The sequence below is a fragment of the Hylobates moloch genome, unplaced genomic scaffold (genome assembly GCF_009828535.3).
Source record: "Hylobates moloch isolate HMO894 unplaced genomic scaffold, HMol_V3 SCAFFOLD_5, whole genome shotgun sequence".
Classification (NCBI taxonomy): domain Eukaryota; kingdom Metazoa; phylum Chordata; class Mammalia; order Primates; family Hylobatidae; genus Hylobates; species Hylobates moloch.
Window position 1 is genome coordinate 103,941,521 of NW_026652280.1, and position 21,394 is coordinate 103,962,914.

General features: G+C 46.5%; 1 protein-coding gene and 1 long non-coding RNA gene across 8 annotated transcripts in view; one reads left to right on the top strand and one right to left on the bottom strand.

Annotated features, from left to right (window-relative positions):
* PIP5K1A (phosphatidylinositol-4-phosphate 5-kinase type 1 alpha) overlaps nucleotides 1–20,699 on the bottom strand; it is a 53,618-nt gene extending 32,919 nt beyond the window's left edge. For 3 of the 7 annotated variants that reach the window (XM_032154682.2, XM_032154679.2, XM_032154681.2), the window contains exon 1: nucleotides 20,212–20,698. In XM_032154682.2, coding sequence (XP_032010573.1) covers nucleotides 20,212–20,296 — 85 coding nt within the window. In that variant the 5' untranslated portion in view covers nucleotides 20,297–20,698. The other 4 variants (XM_058439293.1, XM_058439292.1, XM_032154678.2 and 1 more) reach the window with 3 other exon arrangements.
* Nucleotides 20,700–20,707: 8 nt separating this feature from the next.
* On the top strand, nucleotides 20,708–21,179 carry LOC131383516 (uncharacterized). Its single transcript, XR_009213628.1, has 2 exons — nucleotides 20,708–20,837; nucleotides 20,948–21,179. It is a non-coding gene; the product is annotated as an uncharacterized LOC131383516 (long non-coding RNA).
* The last annotated feature ends 215 nt before the right edge of the window (nucleotides 21,180–21,394 follow it).

A 21,394-nucleotide genomic window follows, 5' to 3' on the forward strand; every position in this document is an offset into this window, starting at 1 on the left:
GAAAATGCCTATTTGTCTTTGTAACAAGACATTAACAATTTTAACACTGCCAGGCACAGTGGCTCACGCCTGTAATCCCACCACCTGGGGAGGCCAAGGTGGGCAGTGGATCACCTGAGGCCAGCAATTCAAGACCAGCCTGGTCAACACGGTGAAACCTCATCTCTATAAATACAAAAATTAGCCGGATGTGGTGGCATGTGCCTGTAATCCCAGCTACTTGCGAGTCTGAGGCAGGAGAATTGCTTGAATCCAGGAGGTGGAGGTTGCAGTGAGCTAAGATCGTAACACTGCACTCCAACCTGGGCAACAGAGCAAGACTCCATCTCAAAAATAAAAAATTAAAATAAAAAAAAAAACCAAAAGAAAAAGAGAAAGAAAAAACAATTAGCCAGACATGGTGGTGTCTGTAGTCCCAGCTACTTGTGAGGCTGAGGTGGGAAGATGGCTTGGGCCTGGGAGGTCAATGCTGCAGTGAGCTATGATCATGCCACTGCACTCCAGCTTGGGTGACAGAACAAGACCCTGTCTCAAAATACATAAATAAATTAATACATTAATAAAATTAAAATGCTTCTGAAAGAATGAACAATAATTCCACCTACTGTACACAAAGGAGCTCAGAATTTTGTTGATTTAGGAAGGCTAAAGTCAGAAGGAGAAGTTTCCTTCTGTACTACTCTCTCCTTCACCCCAAGGACTCCTGGTTCAGACAGTAATAACAAATATTTAACCCAGTTTTAAGTAAAGTTAGTTCACACACAGACTTTCAAATTAGTGAGGGGAGCAGCAGCACAGTGGGTAAGAATGCAGGCTCTGAAATTTTCAGAACACCTGAAAATCTATATCCCAGGGAAAACAAAACCAAAAAAAGAAAAAGAAATCAGAACACCTAGGTTTGCTAGGTTTGAATACTAGATTTAACATTTACAGCTGGGCACAATGGCTTAAGCCTGTAATCCCAGCACTTTGGGAGGCCTAGTGGGTGGGTCACTTGAGGCCAAGAGTTCAAAACCAGCCTGGCCAACATGGAAAAACTCTGTCTCTACTAAAAACACAAAAATTAGCTGGGCGTGGTGGCACGCACTTGTAGTCACAGCTACTCTGGAGGCTAAGGCACGAGAATTGCTTGAACCCAGGAGGCAGGGGTTGCAGTAAGCTGAGATCACAGCACTGCACTCTAGTCTGGGTGACAGAGCAAAACGTCTCAAAAAAAACCACATTTACTAAGTAGGTAACCTTGGGTAGGTTGGTTAAAATTTCTCTAGAGCAGACTGGCTACCTTATCTATAAAATGTGGAAGTAACAACATGTAGTTCATAAGGTTGTAATGAGAATTAAACAAGTTATGTATAGGCTTAATCTATAATAAATGCTCTATTTAATCTACAATAAATGCCTATAAATTCTAGCAATTATTATCAATGTGAATTATGAAATGCCATCTACAGGACAGCAAGGGTCAGGGGAAATGAGAGGTACAACAGAAAGAGAAAAGGAAAAGAGTTGAGACTGGTTTACTGAAACAAAAGGAAATGAACATGAAGTTACAGGAAAATTTCAAGGGAGAGAAAAGGTAGTCACTGATTCATAATATACCAAAGAATTCTGAGAAAAGATACTTCTATGTTAGGATAACATCTTTTTTGGAGACGGCAGTGAGATATGGGAGGCAGAGTGAAATAATGCTTGTAAGGCATCCACAGCCTTCTTAGAAGACCATGAACTACCACTCCAAGAAGTCTGCAACTGTTTTTTTTTTTTTTTTTTTTGAGACGGAGTCTTGCTCTGTTGTCCAGGCTGGAGTGCAGTGGCATGATCTCAGCTCACTGCAAGCTCCGCCTCCCGGGTTCATGCCATTCTCCTGCCTCAGCCTCCCAAGTAGCTGAGACTACAGGCACTCGCCACCACGCCTGGCTAATTTTTTTGTATTTTTAGTAGAGACGGGGTTTCACTGTGTTAGCCAGGATGGTCTCCATCTCCTGACCTCTTGATCCGCCCGCCTCTGCCTCCCAAAGTGCTGGGATTACAAGTCTGCAACTGTTATGGGGAAGAGGAATTGGCTGCTAGTTACTGTAAGGAGCTCATGCTTCTTTAGCACAGATACACATCAGATCTACCTCTCTTATGGCTGACCCCACAGCACAGAAAGTTGAAACCTAATAAGGAAAAACAGAAAGTTACCACTTACTCCTGGGGTCCCATCTGCTTACAGCATGATAAGCATAGATGTTTTTAAAACTCTTAAGTTTAAAATTATGAACTGGACCTGGTCAGATTCCTAGCACCATACTGTGAAATGTAGAATGATTCTTTTGTAATTCTAGGTAAATGTTCAAAAAATGGCAGAAGGAGAAGCCTCTGACACAAAAATTCTAAGAGCAGTCACAAAACTTGTACTTCAAGTCATTTCACTCTGGAGTGAATTCAGACAGCAAAACATTTCAGGTATAAAGTTCCTGTGCAGCCAGACTTTTATCTTTTAAAAAAGAATGCTGCAGTGGCTCAAACTTTTAATCCCAGCACTTTGGGAGGCGAGGCGAGATCACCTGAGGTCAAGAGTTCACAAGACCAGCCTCCTGGCCAACATGGTGAAAACCCATCTCTACTAAAATACAAAAAGTCGGTGCAGTGGCAGGCGCCTGTAATCCCAGCTTCTCAGGAGGCTGAGGCAGGAGAATCACTTGAACCCAGGAGGCAGAGCTTGAAGTAAGCCAAGATTGCCTTTGTACTCCAGGCTGGATGACACAATGAGACTCCTTTTCAAAAAAAAAAAGGCCGGGTGTGGTGACTCACGCCTGTAATCCCAACACTTTGGGAGGCCAAGGCAGGAGGATCACCTGAGGTCGAGAGTTCGAGACCAACATGACCAACATGGAGAAACTCCATCTTTACTAAAAATACAAAAAAAAAAAAAAAAAAAACAATTAGCCAGGCGTGGTGGCGCCTGCCTGTAATCCCAGCTACTCGGGAGGCTGATGCAGGAGAATCGCTTGAACCCAGGAGGCGGAGCATACAGTGAGCCAAGATCGCGCCATTGCACTCCAGCCTGGGCAACCAGAGCAAAACTCCATCTCAAAAAAAAAAGAATGCACAGGCAGGGCGTGGTGGCTCATGCCTGTAATCCCAGCACTTTGGGAGGCTAAATCAGGTGGATCACTTGAGGCCAGGAGTTCGAGACCGGCCTGGGCAACATGGCGAAAACCGGTCCCCACTAAAAATACAAAAATTTAGCCAGGTGTGGTGGCGCACGCCTGTAGTCCCAGCTACTCAGAAGGCTGATGTGGGAGGATGGCTTGAGCCCAAGAGGCAAAGGTTGCAGTGAGCCAAGATCACACCATTGCGCTCCAGCCTGGGCGACAGTCACAAGGTAGGTTTTGTTTGAGGCTCTTCCACTCCTTGAGGGCAATTTGGTACTAACTTGCAAAAAGCCAGCCGGGTGCTGTGGCTCACGCCTGTAATCCCAGCCCTTTGGGAGGCTGAGGCAAGCGGATCACTTGAGGTCAGGAGTTCGAGACCAGCCTGACCAACATGGCAAAACCCGTCTCTACTAAAAATACAAAAATTAGCTGGACACGGTGGCGAGCACCTGTAATCCCAGCTACTAGGGATGCTGAGGCACGAGAATCACTTGATAATGGGTGGCAGAGGCAGCAGTGAGCCGAGATGGGGTCACTGCACTCCAGCCTGGGTGACACAGTGAAACTCCATCTCAAAAAAAAAAAAAACAAAAAAAAACAAAAAACAAAAAACAGAAAAAAACAAAGCAAAAAGCCTTAAAAATCATTATGTACAATCTGACCAAGAAGTACTAAGTTATCTTAAATTAGTGAAGCGAACAAAGATGTACATACAAGCATATACAAGGATTACAGCAGTGTATATAAAACTATAATTGCACAGATCACATTGTTGGAAAGAATCTAAATGAACAATAGGGAACTGATGATATACATCGTGGCGCAGTCATAAAATGGAACACTATATAACCATTATTTTTATGTATATTTATGGATGTCAATATGTTGAGTGAAAAAAGGTCAAAAAATTATATAGTATAATACAATTTTTTATAAAAACTTTATAAATTCACATGTACTTATACACATAGAAAAGGTGCACAAGATTATGTACCAAAATGTTAAAAGATGACCATTTCCTGATAGTGGGAATAGGCTTATTTTGTAACTTTAAATTTCTGTTTTTCCTTACCTATATAAACTATACAAATATTTTAATGTGTATATTACATAATTTAACAATTAAAGGAATGGCTTTACTGTCATTTTCTTTGCTTAATATTAATAACCCATTTTTCCCAGTAAACCACTACTCAACAGTCCCACACACACAAACCACCACTCTCCCCACACACACATTAACTCAAGCTCATTACAATCACGTTATGCTATTGCAAAGGAACAAGAAAAAATATGAAAAGAAAATGCCAGAAATGCTGCTGACAATCCTGAGCTAAAAATAAGTATAAGTCTTATGTTCTCATACCCTCTTTCTCAACTACATATTACTTTCAGATGCCTATACAACCTGAAACGTACCTGTATCAGCACATATGAGAGATTCTCTCTTAAAAAGAGAACCATATCCCTCAGAAATCAACAGTCTCCTATAAAACAGGGATACCCAATTTCAGCATATCTCCTGGATGCCAAGACTTCAAAAATATTAAAGAACTAGCTTCTAAATTATGAAAATAAGCTAGGAAATCATTAATGTTACTAAAATAATTCCAGAACAGCAGAACCAGTCAAGTCAAATGCCAAAGTGAAAACAACCCAGTCAATTCTTGCTAAATACAATGTCAAGCCTACTCTGGACACACTGCCTATAAGGTAGCCCTGCTCCACAAGGAGCAGTACCACAAAAAAATACAAATTTTATTTTTTAAAAAAAGGCAGGCTGGGCGCGGTTGCTCACACCTGTAATCCCAGCACTTTGGGAGGCCAAGGCGGGGTAATCATGAGGTCAGGAGATCGAGACTATCCTGGCTAACACGGTGAAACCCTGTCTCTACTAAAAATAAAAAATAATAAAAAATAAAATAGCCGGGCATGGTGGCAGGCACCTGTAGTCCCAGCTACTCCAGAGGCTGAGGCAGGAGAATGGCGTGAACCTGGGAGGCGAAGTTTGCAGTGAGCCGAGATCACACCACTGCACTCCAACCCAGGCGACAGAGCGAGACTCTGCCCCCACCAAAAAAAACAAAAAGGGAAAGTCGGCCAGGCACGGTGGTTCACACCTATAATCCCAGCACTTTGTGAGGCCGAGGCGGGCAGATCACGAGGTCAAAAGATCAAGACCATCCTGGCCAACATGGTAAAACCCTGTCTCTACTAAAAATACAGAAATTGGCTAGGTGTGGTGGCGTGCGCCTGTAGTCTCAGCTACTCGAGAAGCTGAGGCTGGAGAATCGCTTGAACCCGGGAGGCAGAGATTGCAGTAAGCAGAGATCACGCCATTGTACTCCAGCCTGGCGACAGAGCGAGGCTCCATCTCAAAAAAAAAAAAAGGAAGTCGAATCATCACACCATGTCACAGAAAATTTTTCTGAGTAACTCTGTACCCGTCCTAAGGAAGCATTCCATTTTGGTCCTTGGCCCCACCTTTAATTGTGTTTGTGGTGAAGAAGTACTGGGGAAGCTGATTTCTAGTCACTTGGCAAACACAACTATGATTCTTCATAAATTTACTTGCTACTACCCAGCCACTGGAGACTAATATTCACTATTGAGAGGAAGGAGAAAATGTAAAGGAAGTGAAAATCCATCAGTATAATTCTGAGAAGTGTGAAAAAAGCAAACTTCAGAATGAGAAATGAGCTGAACTTTAAGATGGTTTCGAACTCCTGGCTTCAACTGATCCACCCACTTCGGCCTCCCAAAGTGCTGGGATTACAGGCGTGAGCTACCACACCAGCCACAAAGATGTTTAAGAGATAACTTAAAGAGATAATGTAAACCAAATATCTTTTTTTTTTTTGAGACGGAGTCTCACACTGTCACCCAGGATGGAGTGCAGTGGCGTGATCTTGGCTCACTGCAAGCTCTGCCTCGCGGGTTCATGCCATTCTCCTACCTCAGCCTCCCGAGTAGCTGGGACTACAGGCGCCTGCCACCATACCCAGCTAACTTATTTTTTATTTTTTATTTTTAGTAGAGATGGGGTTTCACCATGTTAGCCAGGATGGTCTCAATCTCCTGACCTCGTGATCCGCCCGCCTCGTCCTCCCAAAGTGCTGGGATTACAGGCGTGAGCCACCGCATCCGGCTTTTTTTTTTTTCTTCTTTTTTGAGACAGAGTCTCGCTCTGTCGCCCAGGCTTGAGTGCAGTGGCACGATCTTGGCTCACTGCAAGCTCCGCCGCCCGGGTTCATGCCATTCTTCCGCCTCAGCCTCCTGAGCAGCTGGGAGTAGCTGGGACTACACACGCCTGCCACCACGCCTGGCTAATTTTTTGTATTTTTAGTAGAGATGGGGTTTCACCGTGTCAGCCAGGATGGTCTCGATCTCCTGACCTTGTGATCTGCCTGCCTCAGCCTCCCAAAGTGCTGGGATTACAGGCATGAGCCACCACGCCTGGCCAACAAAATATCTTTTTTTTTTGGTCTTGAGACAAGGTCTCACTCTGTCACACAGGCTGGAGGGCAGTGGCAGGAACACAGCTTACTGCAGCCCCAACCTCTCAGGTTCAAGTGATTCTCCCCTCAGACTCCAGAGTAGCTGGGACTACAGGCACACATCACCATGCCCGGCTAATTTTTATATTTTTTGTAGAGACAGGGTTTCACTATGTTACCCAGGCTGGTTTCAAACTCCTGAGCTCAAGCAATCTGCCTGCCTCAGCCCCCCAAAGTGCTGGGACTACAGGTATAAACCACTGTGCCCAGATAGTTCTGAAATGAGTTCTCCTCACCCTAGTGTGTGAAACAAAACAGAGTTGGCCTTAATAGTACAGCCTCTCCCTGCACTTTCAGAGCAGAAGCATTTCTGTCAGAGATGCAATGACATCATCTACTGATGAGAAACCAAGAAGCAGTGCGTGATGGACTCTAATGTTTGAAATAAACATATAATTTGGGGATGCTAAAGGCTAGCCAGATATGCATTCCTCAGACAACTGGAGTTTTGCCCAAACAGGTCATAGGGAAACAATCCCTGAGGTCCAATTTAATTACCTACCAACATTATTACATAAATATGTCAATAAGCCCGGGCACAGTGGCTCACGACTGTAATCCCAGCACTTTGGGAGGCCGAGGCGGGTAGATCACCTGAGGTCAGGAGTTCGAAACCAGCCTGGTCAACATGGCGAAACCCGTCTCTACTAAAAATACAAAAAAATTAGCCGGGCATGGTGGCGCATGCCTGTAATCCCGACTACTCGGGAGGCTGAGGCAGGAGAATCACTTGAACCCAGGAGATGGGAGACTGCAGTGAGCCCAGATCATGCCACTACACTCCAGCCTGGGCAACAGAGCGAGACTCCATCTCAAAAAATATGTATGTATGTCAATAGTTCCTACATAGAGCACAAAGAGATAAGCAGCTTTTTCGGAATTAAAATGCTAACTCTCAGTGGACTTTTGGTTGATAAAGATGGAGAGCCACACCAAGCAGGATGGCTCATGCCTGTAATTCCAGCACTTTGAGAGGCTGAGGCAGGAGGATAGCTTTAGGCCAGGAGTTTGAGATCGACTAAGCAATATGGTGAGACTGTCTCTACTTAAGGAAAAAAAAAAAGCAGTGTTGTGGCCCATGCCTGTAATCCTGAGTAGGCTGAGGTGGGAGGATCACTTGAGCCCACGAGTTTGAGGCTACAGTGAGCTATCATCATGCCATCGTACACCACCCTGGGTGACAGACTGAGATCCAGTCTCGAGAAAAAAAAAAAGTGGGGGGGTCAGGGAGGGCAGGCGCAGTGACTCACACCTGTAATCCCAGCACTTTGGGAGGCAGAAGCAGGCAGATCACCTGAGGTCAGGAGTTCGAGACCAACCTGGCTAACATGGCAAAACCCTGTCTCTACTGAAAATACAAAAATTAGCCAGACATGGTGGCGGGCACCTATAATCCCAGCTACTCGGGAGGCAGAGGCACAAGAATCTCTTGAACCCAGGAGGCAGAGATTGCAGTGAGCTGAGATTGCGCCACTGCATATCAATCAGCCTGGGCAACAGAGCAAGACTCCATCTCAGAAAAAAGAAAAAAAAAATGCAGGCCAGCCAGGTGCGGGGGCTCACGTCTGTAATCCCACCACTTTGGGAGGCCGAGGCGGGTGAATCACGAGGTCAGGAGACCGAGACCATTCTGGCTAACATGGTGAAACCCCGTCTCTACTAAAAAATACAAAAAATTAGCTGGGTGTAGGCCGGGCACGGTGGCTCACGCCTGTAATCCCAGCACTTTGGGAGGCCGAGGCGGACGGATCACGAGGTCAGGAGATCGAGACCATCCTGGCTAACACAGTGAAACCCCGTCTCCACTAAAAATACAAAAAATTAGCCGGGCGAGGTGGCGGGCGCCTGTAGTCCCAGCTACGCGGGAGGCTGAGGCAGGAGAATGGCGTGAACCCCGGGGGGCGGAGCCTGCAGTGAGCCGAGATCGCGCCACTGCACTCCAGCCTGGGTGAAAGAGCGAGAGACTCCGTCTCAAAAAAAAATAATAATAAAATAAAATAAAAAATTAGCTGGGTGTAGTGGCGGGCTCCTGTAGTCCCAGCTACTCTGGAGGCTGAGGCAAGAGAATGGCATGAACCCAGGAGGCGGAGCTTGCAGTGAGCCGAGATCCCGTCACAGCACTCCAGCCTGGGCCACAGAGCGAGACTCCGTGTCAAAAAAAAAAAAAAAATGCAGGCCAGTAGCGGTGACTCACGCCTGTAACTCCAGCACTTTGGAAGGCTGAGGTGGGCAGATCACGAGGTTAGGAGTTCAAGACCAGCCTGGCCAACATGGTGAAACCCCATCTCTACTAAAAATACAGGCCGGGCAAGGTGGCTCACACCTGTAATCCCAGCACTTTGGGAGGCTGAGGTGGGCAGATCACCTGAGGCCAGGAGTTCGAGACCAGCCTGACCAACATGGAGAAACCCTGTCTCTACCAAAAATACAAAATTAGTCGGGCATGGTGGCGCATACCTGTAATCCCAGCTACTCAGGAGGCTGAGGCAGGAGAATCGCTTGAACCCGGGAGGCAGAGGTTGTCTGAGGCAGGAAAAGACTGAACCAGGGAGGAGGAGTTGATGACCGAGATTGCCCACTGCACTCACCTGGCGAAGAACGAGACCCAAAATTAGCCAGGCATGGTGGCACGCGCCTGTAATCCCAGCTACTAGAGAGGCTAAGGCAAAATTGCTTGAACCCAGGAGGTGGAGGTTGCAGTGAGATGGCATCATGCCACTGCACTCCAGCCTGGGCGACAGAACAAGACTCTGTCTTGGGCGGGAGAAAGAAAAAAAGCAAGACCCCTTACAATATAATAGAACAAAAACAAAATCTACCCAGTTATTTGCTGGATTATCTGAGGCAATCTCTCTGGTCCTAGTTAACTTGGAATACTGAAAGACACTCTGTATGCCTACAGGTGGGGGACACAAATTGTTCTTCAACTGAAAATACTCTTGAAATGTCAACCTGCCTCCTGAGAAGTACTGTTGAACACATAGCTCTAAGGAAGTGTGTTTAAAAAAAAAAAAAAAAGCGGCCGGGCACGGTGGCTCACGCCTGTAATCCCAGCACTTTGGGAGGCTGAGGCAGGCGGATCACGAGGTCAGGAGATTGAGACCATCCTGGCTAACACGGTGAAACCCCCCCCCAAAAAAAAAAAATACAAAAAGTTAGCCGGGCATGGTAGCGGGCGCCTGTAGTCCCAGCTACTCGGGAGGCTGAGGCAAGAGAATGGCGTGAACCCGGGAGGCAGAGCTTGCAGCGAGCCGAGACTGCGCCACTGCACCCCAGCCTGGGTGACAGAGCAAGACTCTGTCTCAAAAAAAAAGCGACCATTACAACATCCTTAATAATGACTGGATCAAGCCAATTAAGAAAACCAAGCCACGGCCAGACGCAGTGGCTCACACTTGTAATCCTAGCACTTTGGGAGGCTGAGGCAGGTGGATGCGGAAGTCAGGAGTTCGAGACCAGCCTGACCAACATGGTGAAACCTTGTCTCTACTAAAAATACAAAAATTAGCTGGGTGTGGTGGTGTGCGCCTGTAATCCTAGATACTCAGGAGGCTGAGGCAGGGGACTCGCTTGAAAGCGGGAAGTGGAGCTTGCAGTGACCCAAGATTGCACCACTGCACTCCAGCCTAGGTGACAGAGTGAGACTCCATCTCAAAAAAAAAAAAAAAAGAAAACCAAGCCACATCTCAGAGAAAAGCTAAATTTTGTTTCTTAGCTGGTGTAAATTTTTCCTAAGGCTCTTCTAGGAAACAGTCAGAAGTGCAAGGATGTGCCTAGAAACAAAAGCTTGAAAGCAATTTGATCTACCAGTCCTGGGGTCACCTCAGCTAATAGCCAACTAAAAGCAGTCTATCAAAGAATGAGCCAGCCGGACACAGTGGCTCACACCTGTAATCCCAGCACTTTGGGAGGCCGAGGCAGGTGGATCACCTGAAGTTAGGAGTTCGAGAACAGCCTGACCCAACATGGAGAAACCCTGTCTCTACTAAAAATACAAAAATTAGCCAAGCGTGGTGGCACGTGCCTGTAATCCCAGCTACTAGGGAGGCAGGGGAATCACTTGAACTCAGGAGGAGGAGGATGCAGTGAGGCAAGATCGCACCACTGCACTCCAGACTGGGCAACAAGAGCGAAACTCTGTCTCAAAAAAAAAAAAAAAGAATGAGCAACATATGTATTAAGATTTGATGGCCAGGCGTGGTGCCTCATGCCTGTAATCATCCCAGCACTTTGGGAGGCCAATGCAGGCAGATCACGAGGTCAGGAGTTCGAGACCAGCTTGGCCAGCATGATGAAACCCTGACTCTGCTAAAAATACAAAAATTAGCCAGGTGTGGTGGCGTGCGCCTGTAATCCCAGCCACTCGGGAGTCTGAGGAAGCAGAATCACTTGAACCTGGAAGACGGAGGTCGCAGTGAGCCGAGATCACGCCACTGCACTCTAGCCTGAGGGACAGAGCGAGACTCCATCTCAAAAAAAAAAAAAGATTAATCTTGGTAACATACAGCCTTTATGCAACATCTTTACCTCAGTTTCCTAATTTGGAAAATGAGGGAGTTAAAATAACTCTACATTTCCCTCTAGTCAACTTTTGCTTCGAGTCCTACAAACAAGTTTCGTGGTTCTCCGACCTCAAATATGTATCCCTTGGCACAAAAATGTTCTTTGAAATTAAGAAAAAAATCCAAGTCCTTCCTTAAAAGACTTGGGTTTCCTGAATAAGCTACCCATGGCCAAGAGGCACTTGAAATTTTTGGCAGATAGCCACCTACCAATTTTATTTCCAAATCTGGTTCTATCTATCTTGAAACAGCAATTAATTCTGCTGGGTTAAAATGAACATATTTCAGACCAGGCGCAGTGACTCACGCCTGTAATCCCAGCCCTTTGGGGGGCCAAGGTGGGAAGATCACTTGAGGTCAGGAGTTCAAGATCAGCCTGGCCAACATGGTGAAACCTCATCTCTACTAAAAATACAAAAATTAGTTGGGCATGTTGGTGTGTACCTGTAATCCCAGCTACTAGGGAGGCTAAGACAGGAGAATCGCTTGAACCCAGGAGGTGAAGGTTGCAGAGAGGGTCGCCTGAGGTCAGAAGTTCGAGACCAGCCTGGCCAACATGGTGAAACCCTGTCTCTACTAAAAATACAAAAATAGCCGGGAAGGTGGCTCACACCTATAATCCCAGCACTTTGAGAGGCTGAGGTGGGCGGATCACCTGAGGTCAGGGGTTAGAGACAAGCCAGGCCAGCATGGTGAAACCCTGTCTCTACTAAAAATACAAAAATAGCCGGGCACGGTGGCTCACGCCTGTAATCCCAGCACTTTGGGAGGCCGAGGCGGGCGGATCACGAGGTCAGGAGATCAAGACCATCCTGGCTAACACGGTGAAACCCTGTCTCTACTAAAAATACAAAAAATTAGCCAGGCTTGGTGGCGGGTGCCTGTAGTCCCAGCTACTCGGGAGGCTGAGGCAGAAGAATGGCATGAACCCAGGAGGCGGAGATTGCAGTGAGCCGAGATCACGCCACTGCACTCCAGCCTGGGTGACAGAGCAAGAGTCCGTCTCAAAAAAAAAAAAAATAAATAAATAAATAAATAAATAAATAAAATACAAAAATTAACCGGATGTGGTGGCACGCGCCTGTAGTCCCAGCTTTTTGGGAGGCTGAGGCTGGTGAATCGCTTCAACCTGGGAGGTGGAGGTTGCAGAGAGCTGAGATCCCACCACTGCACTCCAGCCTGGGCAAAAGAGTGAAACTCCGCCTCAAAAAAAAAAAAAAAAAACCCAACAAACAAACAAACAAACAAAGTGTTAATATACTCTAAATATCCTAAAAACAAACAAACAAGAACAAAAAACCCTCTTCCCATTCCCTCTTGCCAACTTCCTTTGCTCACCTCCTTTTGCCCACCCCCAACCAACAACTCTAATCTTTTCGGATAGCTTATTCTGGATTACTTCCATATTGCTCAGTTAATATACAAGGTAAATAATAAGAATATGCTGAACTCCCTACAACAGACCTACCTTCCTCTCTTTTTGCCAATGTCTTTCTCAGATTCCAACAGAGAGACTTTCCAGGAATTAGATATTTGTAAATTAATACATACTGAATACAACCATTACAAATAAACAGACTGAAATTTCACAGGAGAATAAAGAAAAATGGAGACAGTTTAACAAGATGGAGGGGTTGAGGGAAAAAAGTTCACTTCAAATAGAAAACAGTAAAAGAATAAAAGCTTACAGGAGATATGAACAAAACAGGATAAACATATGTGGAAATTAAATACTCTATTTAGATGGGAAAGGGCAGAGAAGTGAGGTGCAATAGGGGAAACGGGCTTCTTAGGGTTTCCTCTAGGAAACGCCATCGGCGTTTCATTCAGTCTCTCTGGGCTGGGTATGGAGCACAGAAAAACAAAGATTGCCTCTCTACCTGGCCATCAGGAAAGAGTATATTCTTGAAGTACACTTTTGTCCTTGATCAAGGAAATCCAGTAAAAAGAAGAGAGAAAAATAAAATGATTAACTTCAGTTTTCTTGTTCCCTTTTCTTTTTTTTGAGACAGAGTCTTGCTCTGTTGCCCTGGCTGGAGTGCAGTAGTGCACTCTAAGCTCACTGCAACCTCCGCCTCCCGGGTTCAAGTGATTCTCTTGACTCAGCCTCCCTAGTAGCTGGGATTACACGAGCACGCCACCACGTCCAACTAATTTTTGTATTTTTTGTAGAGACAGGGTTTCGCCAGGCTGGTCTGGAACTCCTAATCTCAGGTGATCCACCTGCCTTGGCCTCCCAAAGTGCTGGCATTACAGGCGTGAGTCACCACGCCCGGCTCTTGTTCCTTTCTTTACGTCAGGTAAGAATGCTCCAAAATTCTAGGAGAGAGGCCAGGCGGTAGCTCATGCCTGTAATCTCAGAACTTTGGAAGGCCAAGGTAGGAGGATCACTTGAGGCCAGGAGTTCAAGGCCAGCCTGGCCAACACGGGGAAACCCCACCTCTACTAAAAATACAAAAATTATCTGGGCGTGGTGGCGCACTCCTGTGATCCTAGTGACCTAGGAGGCTGAGGCAGGAGAATCACTTGAACCTGGGAGGCAAGGGCTGCAGTTAGCCAATATCGCGCCACTGCACTACACTGGTCTGTGGCCTGGGCAACAGAGCAAGAGTCTGTCTCAAAAAAATAAATAAATAAAATTCTAGGAGAGAACAATTTAAAGGATAAAATTACCACCTTCCCTCTCCCCAGTTTGCTGGCTGGCCTGGTATTATCTCTGTTGTTCACTTCACAGGCTATAGTCTCTACTTTATTATCAAAGAAAAACAGGCTAATAAAATATTTAATAGCTATTAGGTAGCACATATTTGAGCAAAGGTATTAATCAGAAGTTTTAAATTAACCTAAAAAAGCCCACGGACATTAACAAGCAAAACATACAATTTTGATACTCAATGCTAACGTGTAAGTACACATTATCAATTAATATCAGAAACTGGATACCTATTAGACTAGTTAATTACACTTGACAACGGGCTTGAGCAGTCATGGCAGAAATAAATCGATCAGAAGCAATGACATTCTGATGCCAGTTTTCTGGCAGAATATACCAAGGTGACAAAAGGAAAAGGGGGTGGGTGGAGGGTGTCAAAATCCCTATGTAAACAGAAAAGTATCTCCCTACTTATAAAATATCAACCAAAACGGCACCTAGTGATATTCTGACACTGTATTCTATGTTTATATTTCTAAATTTCAGTTTCTCATTCAACATGATCTAAACTGCTTTACTTTTCACTAAGAGGAAGAATTGGGAAACAAATCAGCCTGCACATGGCTTACACTGTACACAAAAGAACACAGATCAAAAAAACATCAACAGGCCGGGCGTGGTGGCTCACGCCTGTAATCCCAGCACTTTGGGAGGCTGAAGTGGGCAGAGCAGGAGTTTGAGACTAGGCTGGCCAACATGGCGAAACCCTGTCTCTACTAAAAATACGAAAATTAGCCGGGCGTGTTGGCAGGTGACTGTAATCTCACCTACTCAGGAGGCAGAGGCAGGAGAATCACTTGAACCCCAGAGGCGGAGGTTGCAGTGAGCCGAGATCGCACCATTGCACTCCAACCAGGGCAACAAGAGCGAAACTCCATCTCAAAAAAAAAAAAAAAAAAATCAACAATAATCCCTACTACTGGAGTTAACAGACTACTGCAGGTTACAGGTAGGGCTCTGCTGGGGAGAACAAAGCAATCAGAATCACGGACTGATGAGGCTGTCCCTACTATAAAAGTCCCAAGCAAAAATGCTCCAATCCTGTATCCTCTGGATCTCCCTGAGCAGTTAAGGGGGAGAAAAAGTCAGGTAAGCAGCTATAAAGTTATGTCTAAATCATTTGTGCACATGAGAAAATCATATAGGTGAGCGATGACCATTTTAAAAATGTTCTAGTCTGAAGCAAAAGGAACTACAGCTCATGATTATCTAGGGTTTAAGTGCTTTTCTTTTTTCTTTTTTTTTTTTTCAGATGGAGTCTCACTCTGTCTCCAGGATGGAGTACAGTGGCGCAATCTCAGCTCACTGCAACCTGTGCCTCCTGGGTTCCAGCAATTCTCCTGCCTCAGCCTTCCGAGTAGCTGGGACTACAGGAGTGTGCCACCATGCCTAGCTAATTTTTGTATTTTTAGTAGAGATGGGGTTTCACCACGTTGGCTAGGATGGTCTCTATCTCTTGACCTTGTGATCCACCCACCTCGGCCTCCCAAAGTGCTGGGATTACAGGTGTGAGCCACTGCTCCTGGCCTTTTTTTTTTTTCGAGATGGAGTTTCACTCTTGGCCCCCAGGCTGGAATGCAATGGTGTGATCTTGACTCATTGCAACCCCTGCCCCCCGGGTTCAAGCGATTCTCCTGCCTCAGCCTCCCGAGTAGCTGGGATTACAGGCGCCTGCCACCACACCCGGCTAATTTTTGTATTTTTAGTAGAGGCAGGGTTTCACCATGTTGACCAGGCGGGTCTCAAACTCCTGACCTTAGGTGATCCGCCTGCCTTGGCCTTCCAAAGTGCTGGGATTATAGGCGTGAGCCACTGTACCCAGCCTCAAGTGCTTTTCCTTGAGAAAGTCACACATGATTTTACTCCACAACTCTTATTTCATAGGAGCAGTGTACACCTTAGTAACCTATCCCTTCTAACCCAACCACTAACTTCAAATCAAGCCTCCAAGACAGAAACTCTTTACTCTCCTCATGGTGGTAAAAAGGGCAAAAAGTAAGGCCGGGGGCGGTGGCTAAAGCCTGTAGGTACCTCAGCACTTTGCAAGGCTGAGGCGAGAGGATCACCTGAGGTCAGGAGTTTGAGACCAGCCTAACATGGTGAAACTCGATCTCTACTAAAATATAAAAATTAGCCAGACGTGGCGGGTGCCTGTAATCTCAGTTACTTGGGAAGCTGAGGCAGGAGAATCTCTTGAACTCAGGAGGCTGAGGCTGCAGTGAGCCAAGATTGCTCCACTGCACTCCAGTCTGGGCGACAAAGGGAGACTCCCTCTCAAAAAAAAAAAAAGCCAGGCACGGTGGCTCACGCTTGTAATCCCAGCACTTTGGGAGGCTGAGGCGGGCAGATCACGAGGTCAGGAGATCGAGACCACGGTGAAACCCCGTTTCTACTAAAAATATAAAAAATTAGCCGGGCGTGGTGGCGGGCGCCTGTAGTCCCAGCTACTCGGAGAGGCTGAGGCAGGAGAATGGCGTGAACCCGGGAGGCGGAGCTTGCAGCGAGCCGAGGTCGCGCCGCTGCAGTCCAGCCTGGGCGACAGGGCGAGACTCCGTCTCAAAAAAAAAAAAAAAAGACTTTACTGGCAGGGCATGGTGGCTCACGCCTGCAATCCCAGCATTATGGGAGGCCGAGACAGGTGGATCACCTGAGGTCAGGAGTTTGAGACCAGCCTGGCCAACATGGTGAAACCCTGTCTCTACTAAAATACAAAAATTAGCCACATGTGGTGGCGGGTGCCTGTAATCTGTTACTTGGGAGGCTGAGCAGGAAACTCGCTTGAACCCGGGAAGCTGAGGCTTCAATGAGCCAAGATCACCCCACTGTACTCCAGACTGGGCGACAAGAGCAAGAGTCCACCTCAAGAAAAAAGAAAAAAGATTTTATTTGTGATTGGAAGAGAGTGCTTCTCTGTCTGCATGGTACCAGAGGAGTTAGAAAGTTGGCAGGAACAAGTGATGGTTTATGATTTCCTGAATTGTTAAAGGCTAGAAGGCTGGCCCTGTAGAAATTCAAGAAGTGTGCCTGTCAACCATCCTAAAACCATTTACTGTTCTTAGCTGTTTAGCTGAACTCCACTTAAGTTTTGGTGAAACTCTGAAATCCTAAAGGACAATGTTCTCTGACAATGCTGAAAATGGATATAAAACAAAAATGTCATAGCCAAGGACATATTGACAGTTTTTGATAAGCCACTCATAACTTTTAGGCACTCCAAATCTTCTGGCATTTAAATTGGGAGGGAGAGGTTATTTAGGAGAGTTTGTTCCCTGCCAATATTAAAGATAGTTTCACCATTAAGCTGTCAGCTTTTATACTGCTGACAAGTGAAATACACAGGGTAAAGCAAACCATAAGCTCTAAGAGATGTTTAAGTACTTTTGCTATTGGAGTAATTACCACATTTGGATTTGGTGGAGGCCATTATAATCTTTCCATAGTCCATCAAGAGCTTGAAATTTAGCCACTTTTTGCCCCCCCCCCCCTTTTTTTTTGAGACAGAGTCTTGCTCTGTCGCCCAGGCTGGAGCGCAGTGGCGTGATCTCAGCTCACTGCAACCTCTGCCTCCCGGGTTCAAGCGATTCTCCTGACTCAGCCTCCTAAGCAGCTGGGATTACAGGCCTCCGCCAACATGCCTGGCTAATTTTTTTGTATTTTTTAGTAGAGATGGGGTTTCACCATGTTGGCCAGGCTGGTCTCGAACTCCTGACCTTGCGATATGCCTGTAATCCCAGCATTTTGGGAGGCCGAAGTGGGCAGATTACTTGAGGTCAGGAGTTCGAGACCAGTCTGGCTGACATGATGAAACCCCATCTCTACTAAAAACACAAAAAAATAAAATAGCCAGGCATGATGGCACATGCCTGTATTCCCAGCTACTTGGGAGACTGAGTCAGGAGACTCATTCGAAGCTGGGAGGCAGAGGTTGCAGTAAGCCAAGATGACACCACTGCACTCCAGCCTAGGTGACAGAATGATACTCTGTCTCAAAAATAAAAAAAAAAAAACACAAAAACATTTATACAATCTGTATTATTAACTGTTAGTGAGAGGATCTGACAGAAAACATAAAGACCTACAAAAATATCGAAGAGTACAAAGCAAACACCTGACTTAATAGTTGAGAAGTTTGTTTATGGACCATACACAATCCTTCTTCTTTCTGGGTTGGGGATTAGAGGGGGAGCAGGTTTCAAATTAAGGAGCTACTCTATTAAAAATAAAAACCCAGGCCAGGCGCGGTGGCTCACGCCTGTAATCCCAGCACTTTGGGAAGCCAAGGTGGGCGGATCATAGGGTCCGGAGATCGAGACCATCCTGGCTAACACGGTGAAACCCTATCTCTACTAAAAATACAAAAAACAAAATTAGCCAGGCTTAGTGGCAGGCGCCTGTAGTCCCAGCTACTCGGGAGGCTGAGGCAAAAGAATGGCGTGAACCCGGGAGGAGGAGCTTGCAGTGAGCGGAGACCACCCCACTGCACTCCAGCCCGGGCGACAGAGCGAGACTCCGTCTAAAATAAATAAATACCCTGTCACTTTTACTTTATCCTATTTCATGCTTATAATGCAGCATGAGTTGTTCTGGTCCCCTAATACTTCTATAGGAAAGGTAAAAAATCCCCTCTCAACAAACTAAAGATAGTTTTATTAAAAATAAATAAAACTGCAACTTATTAAGAAGATATGTGTGACTAGATATTCCAGCATCTGAGCTGGAATGTGAAAGTGGAAGGAACCCTATTCAGCAAATTCTAAACAGCAAAAACGCAACACCAGGCCTGAGAAAATACCAAAATCTCAAGCAAAGTATCCAACGTCTGGCAGCGTCTATTTACAGTGTAGAAGCAGCAGTTACTGTGAAACGCCAGACACTTCTGATAGAAGCGCTCAGTTTCTGACTCACCTCCCGCCCCCCACCCCACACACATATACACACTTTCTCTCCTACACACAATCTACTGTTTTTCTTGTGAGCCTCCTCAGCCCTCCCTCAATCTTCATTCGTTTTTAACCATTAATACGTTGAGCTCGCTACATTAACCTGGCTCCATTCTCCAAATTCCAATCTCCTGATACAGCCTAAGCATTCTTCCAGTCCATTTTCTATTATGCAATACTCCCCCACAACACTTACAGTCACCCCCCCACCCATCTTTCTTCTCAGGCCTAATTTCCAAAACATCACTTCTCGCAGTCTCTACTGCAATTCAAGACTCCATTCCATCTTTCCCATCTGTTTTTAAGGTCTTTGACCTTAATTTCCTACATTCCTTAGGCTCTCTTCAAAATTTCCATTCCTTCCCAAAGTTGGGCAGTTTAGAGTTGGGAATCACCAAAGGAGTTAGTCTGAGAAAGTATGTATGTGTGTCTGTGTGCCTGTGCGGCCCTAAGGGTGGGGGTGCGAAGTGACTAGGGGTGACATATCTGAGGGAAAAGATGGCTTCAACAATTCCCACCCACCCAACAAAATTCACGATTCCCTACCTCTCCAGAAATCGAAAGCGTCCAATAACTTCAATATCTTTTAAGTCCCTGGCTTCTCTTCAACATTTTCATCCAATTAGCCCACAATCAACTTAGATTCTACCTGCCTCTCACACTAAGTAGTTCTCTCTACTTCTTAGGCCTCCATTTACTTTCTTAGTTTCTTTACTCCCTTCCGTTTCTCTTGTTTCCTACCCCAACTTCTTTTTTTTTTTTTTTTTGAGACAGGGTCTCACTCTCTCGCCCAGACTGGAAAGCAGTGGCCCAACTTCGGCTCACCGCAGGCTCTGCTTCCCAGGCTCAAGGGATTCTCCCGCCTCAGCCTCCCGAGTAACTGGGATTACAGGCGCACGCCACTACTGCCCGGATAATTTTTGTATTTTTAGTAGAGACGAGGTTTCACTATGTTGGCCAGGCTCGTCTCGAACTTCTGACCTCAAATGATCCGCCCGCCTCGGCCTCCCAAAGTGCTGAGATTACACGCGTGAGCCACCGCGCCCGGCCACCCTACCCCCACCTTCAATCTCCATCCCTCCTCCTCAAAGACAACCAACGTTTTCGACAACTTCTTAATCAAACTTATCCTTTCCTCAAACTCCTGCCCGCTCAGAAATCCCTATTTGAAAGCCCAGCTCGCGTCCACTTACCGGTAACAGGTAGGACATTCCCAGCTACAGGTACCCTCTTAGGTCTCGCTCTTCCTCCCATCGCACATTCCTCACCAGCTCCCTACCCACGCCCTGCCGGGCTTACCTGAGGACGAGGTACAGGAAGGGACCGCGGGATCAAAGGATGAAAAACCGACCGAAGACGACGGCCCGGAGGAGGCCGACGCCATCTTGGCAGCCCCCTCCCCCTCAGCGGCCTGGCTTTCAATCCGGCTCTTCCTCTTCTCGGAATCGAATCTTCCCAACGTCTCTTCACAGAACCCGCGTTCTGTGGGCCACCTCCCCGCCCCCTCCGGGGCCTCCCTCAGACACGTCGAGCCGGCTCCTGGACCAGCTCAAGGCCACACCATTCGCCTGGCATGGGGGAGAACTCACGTCTCGCACCCCCTCCACAAGTTTAACCGCTTTCCACAGAGGATACTTTCCCCTTTCACAGAAGAGTAAGCTTAAGCTGGCTGCTGGGACCTTGCGTCCAGACCAAGCCACATCTGAAAAAAAAAACGAGGCATGAAAAGTTCCAGAGGAGCGAACGCCCCCTCTCCGTCCTGCCTAGCCACGGCCTGTTAATCGCCCAACCCGGCCGCTTAACTCCGGGTAGCCAAGCAAAATCCGAGCACTGCGCATGCCTCCGACCTTCTCGGGGCATCAGCCCACTAGTTGGGGAGAGAAAAGGAGCAAAACCAATCGGGAGGCTGCTAATGGTCACGTGAGGTGGGTCCTCACGCCCTGACGAGTCCACGGGTGGAAGATGTGCGCGCGCAGGTTGGCCGACAGTCCCTACGGTGGCTCGGCAGGTCCCCTTAGGTTCAGTTCTTTGCTAGGACTGGGTCGAGTGATCTGAACTCGGGACAAGAGTCGGTCCGCCAAGTCCTCTGAAATTCCTAACCCAGGAAAGAACTCTCTGCGGGAGTACTGGTGTCAAGTCAGAAACGTTAAGGTGGCGAATATCACAAAACATTTAATATCACCAAGAACTCTTCTTAGTCTTTTTCCTGCTTTACTACTCTGTTTACTATTTAATTAAACGTGGTGCATGTCTTACCTTCCTCTGAATGGCATTCGAAATAGATCTGTGTTTTGTTTGCCTCAAGCACAAAGCTAGGCACAGTGACGGAGTTCAGTAAATATTTGATGCATGAATCAGTGAAGACCTGTCAAAAAAGGGCACGGGAGGCTATCAGGGACTTATCACAACCTTCCCGCGACCCAAGCCCTTTAGCCTCCAACTGTCAATTATCTGTGCTCCAAAGGGCATGGAGATACACAGA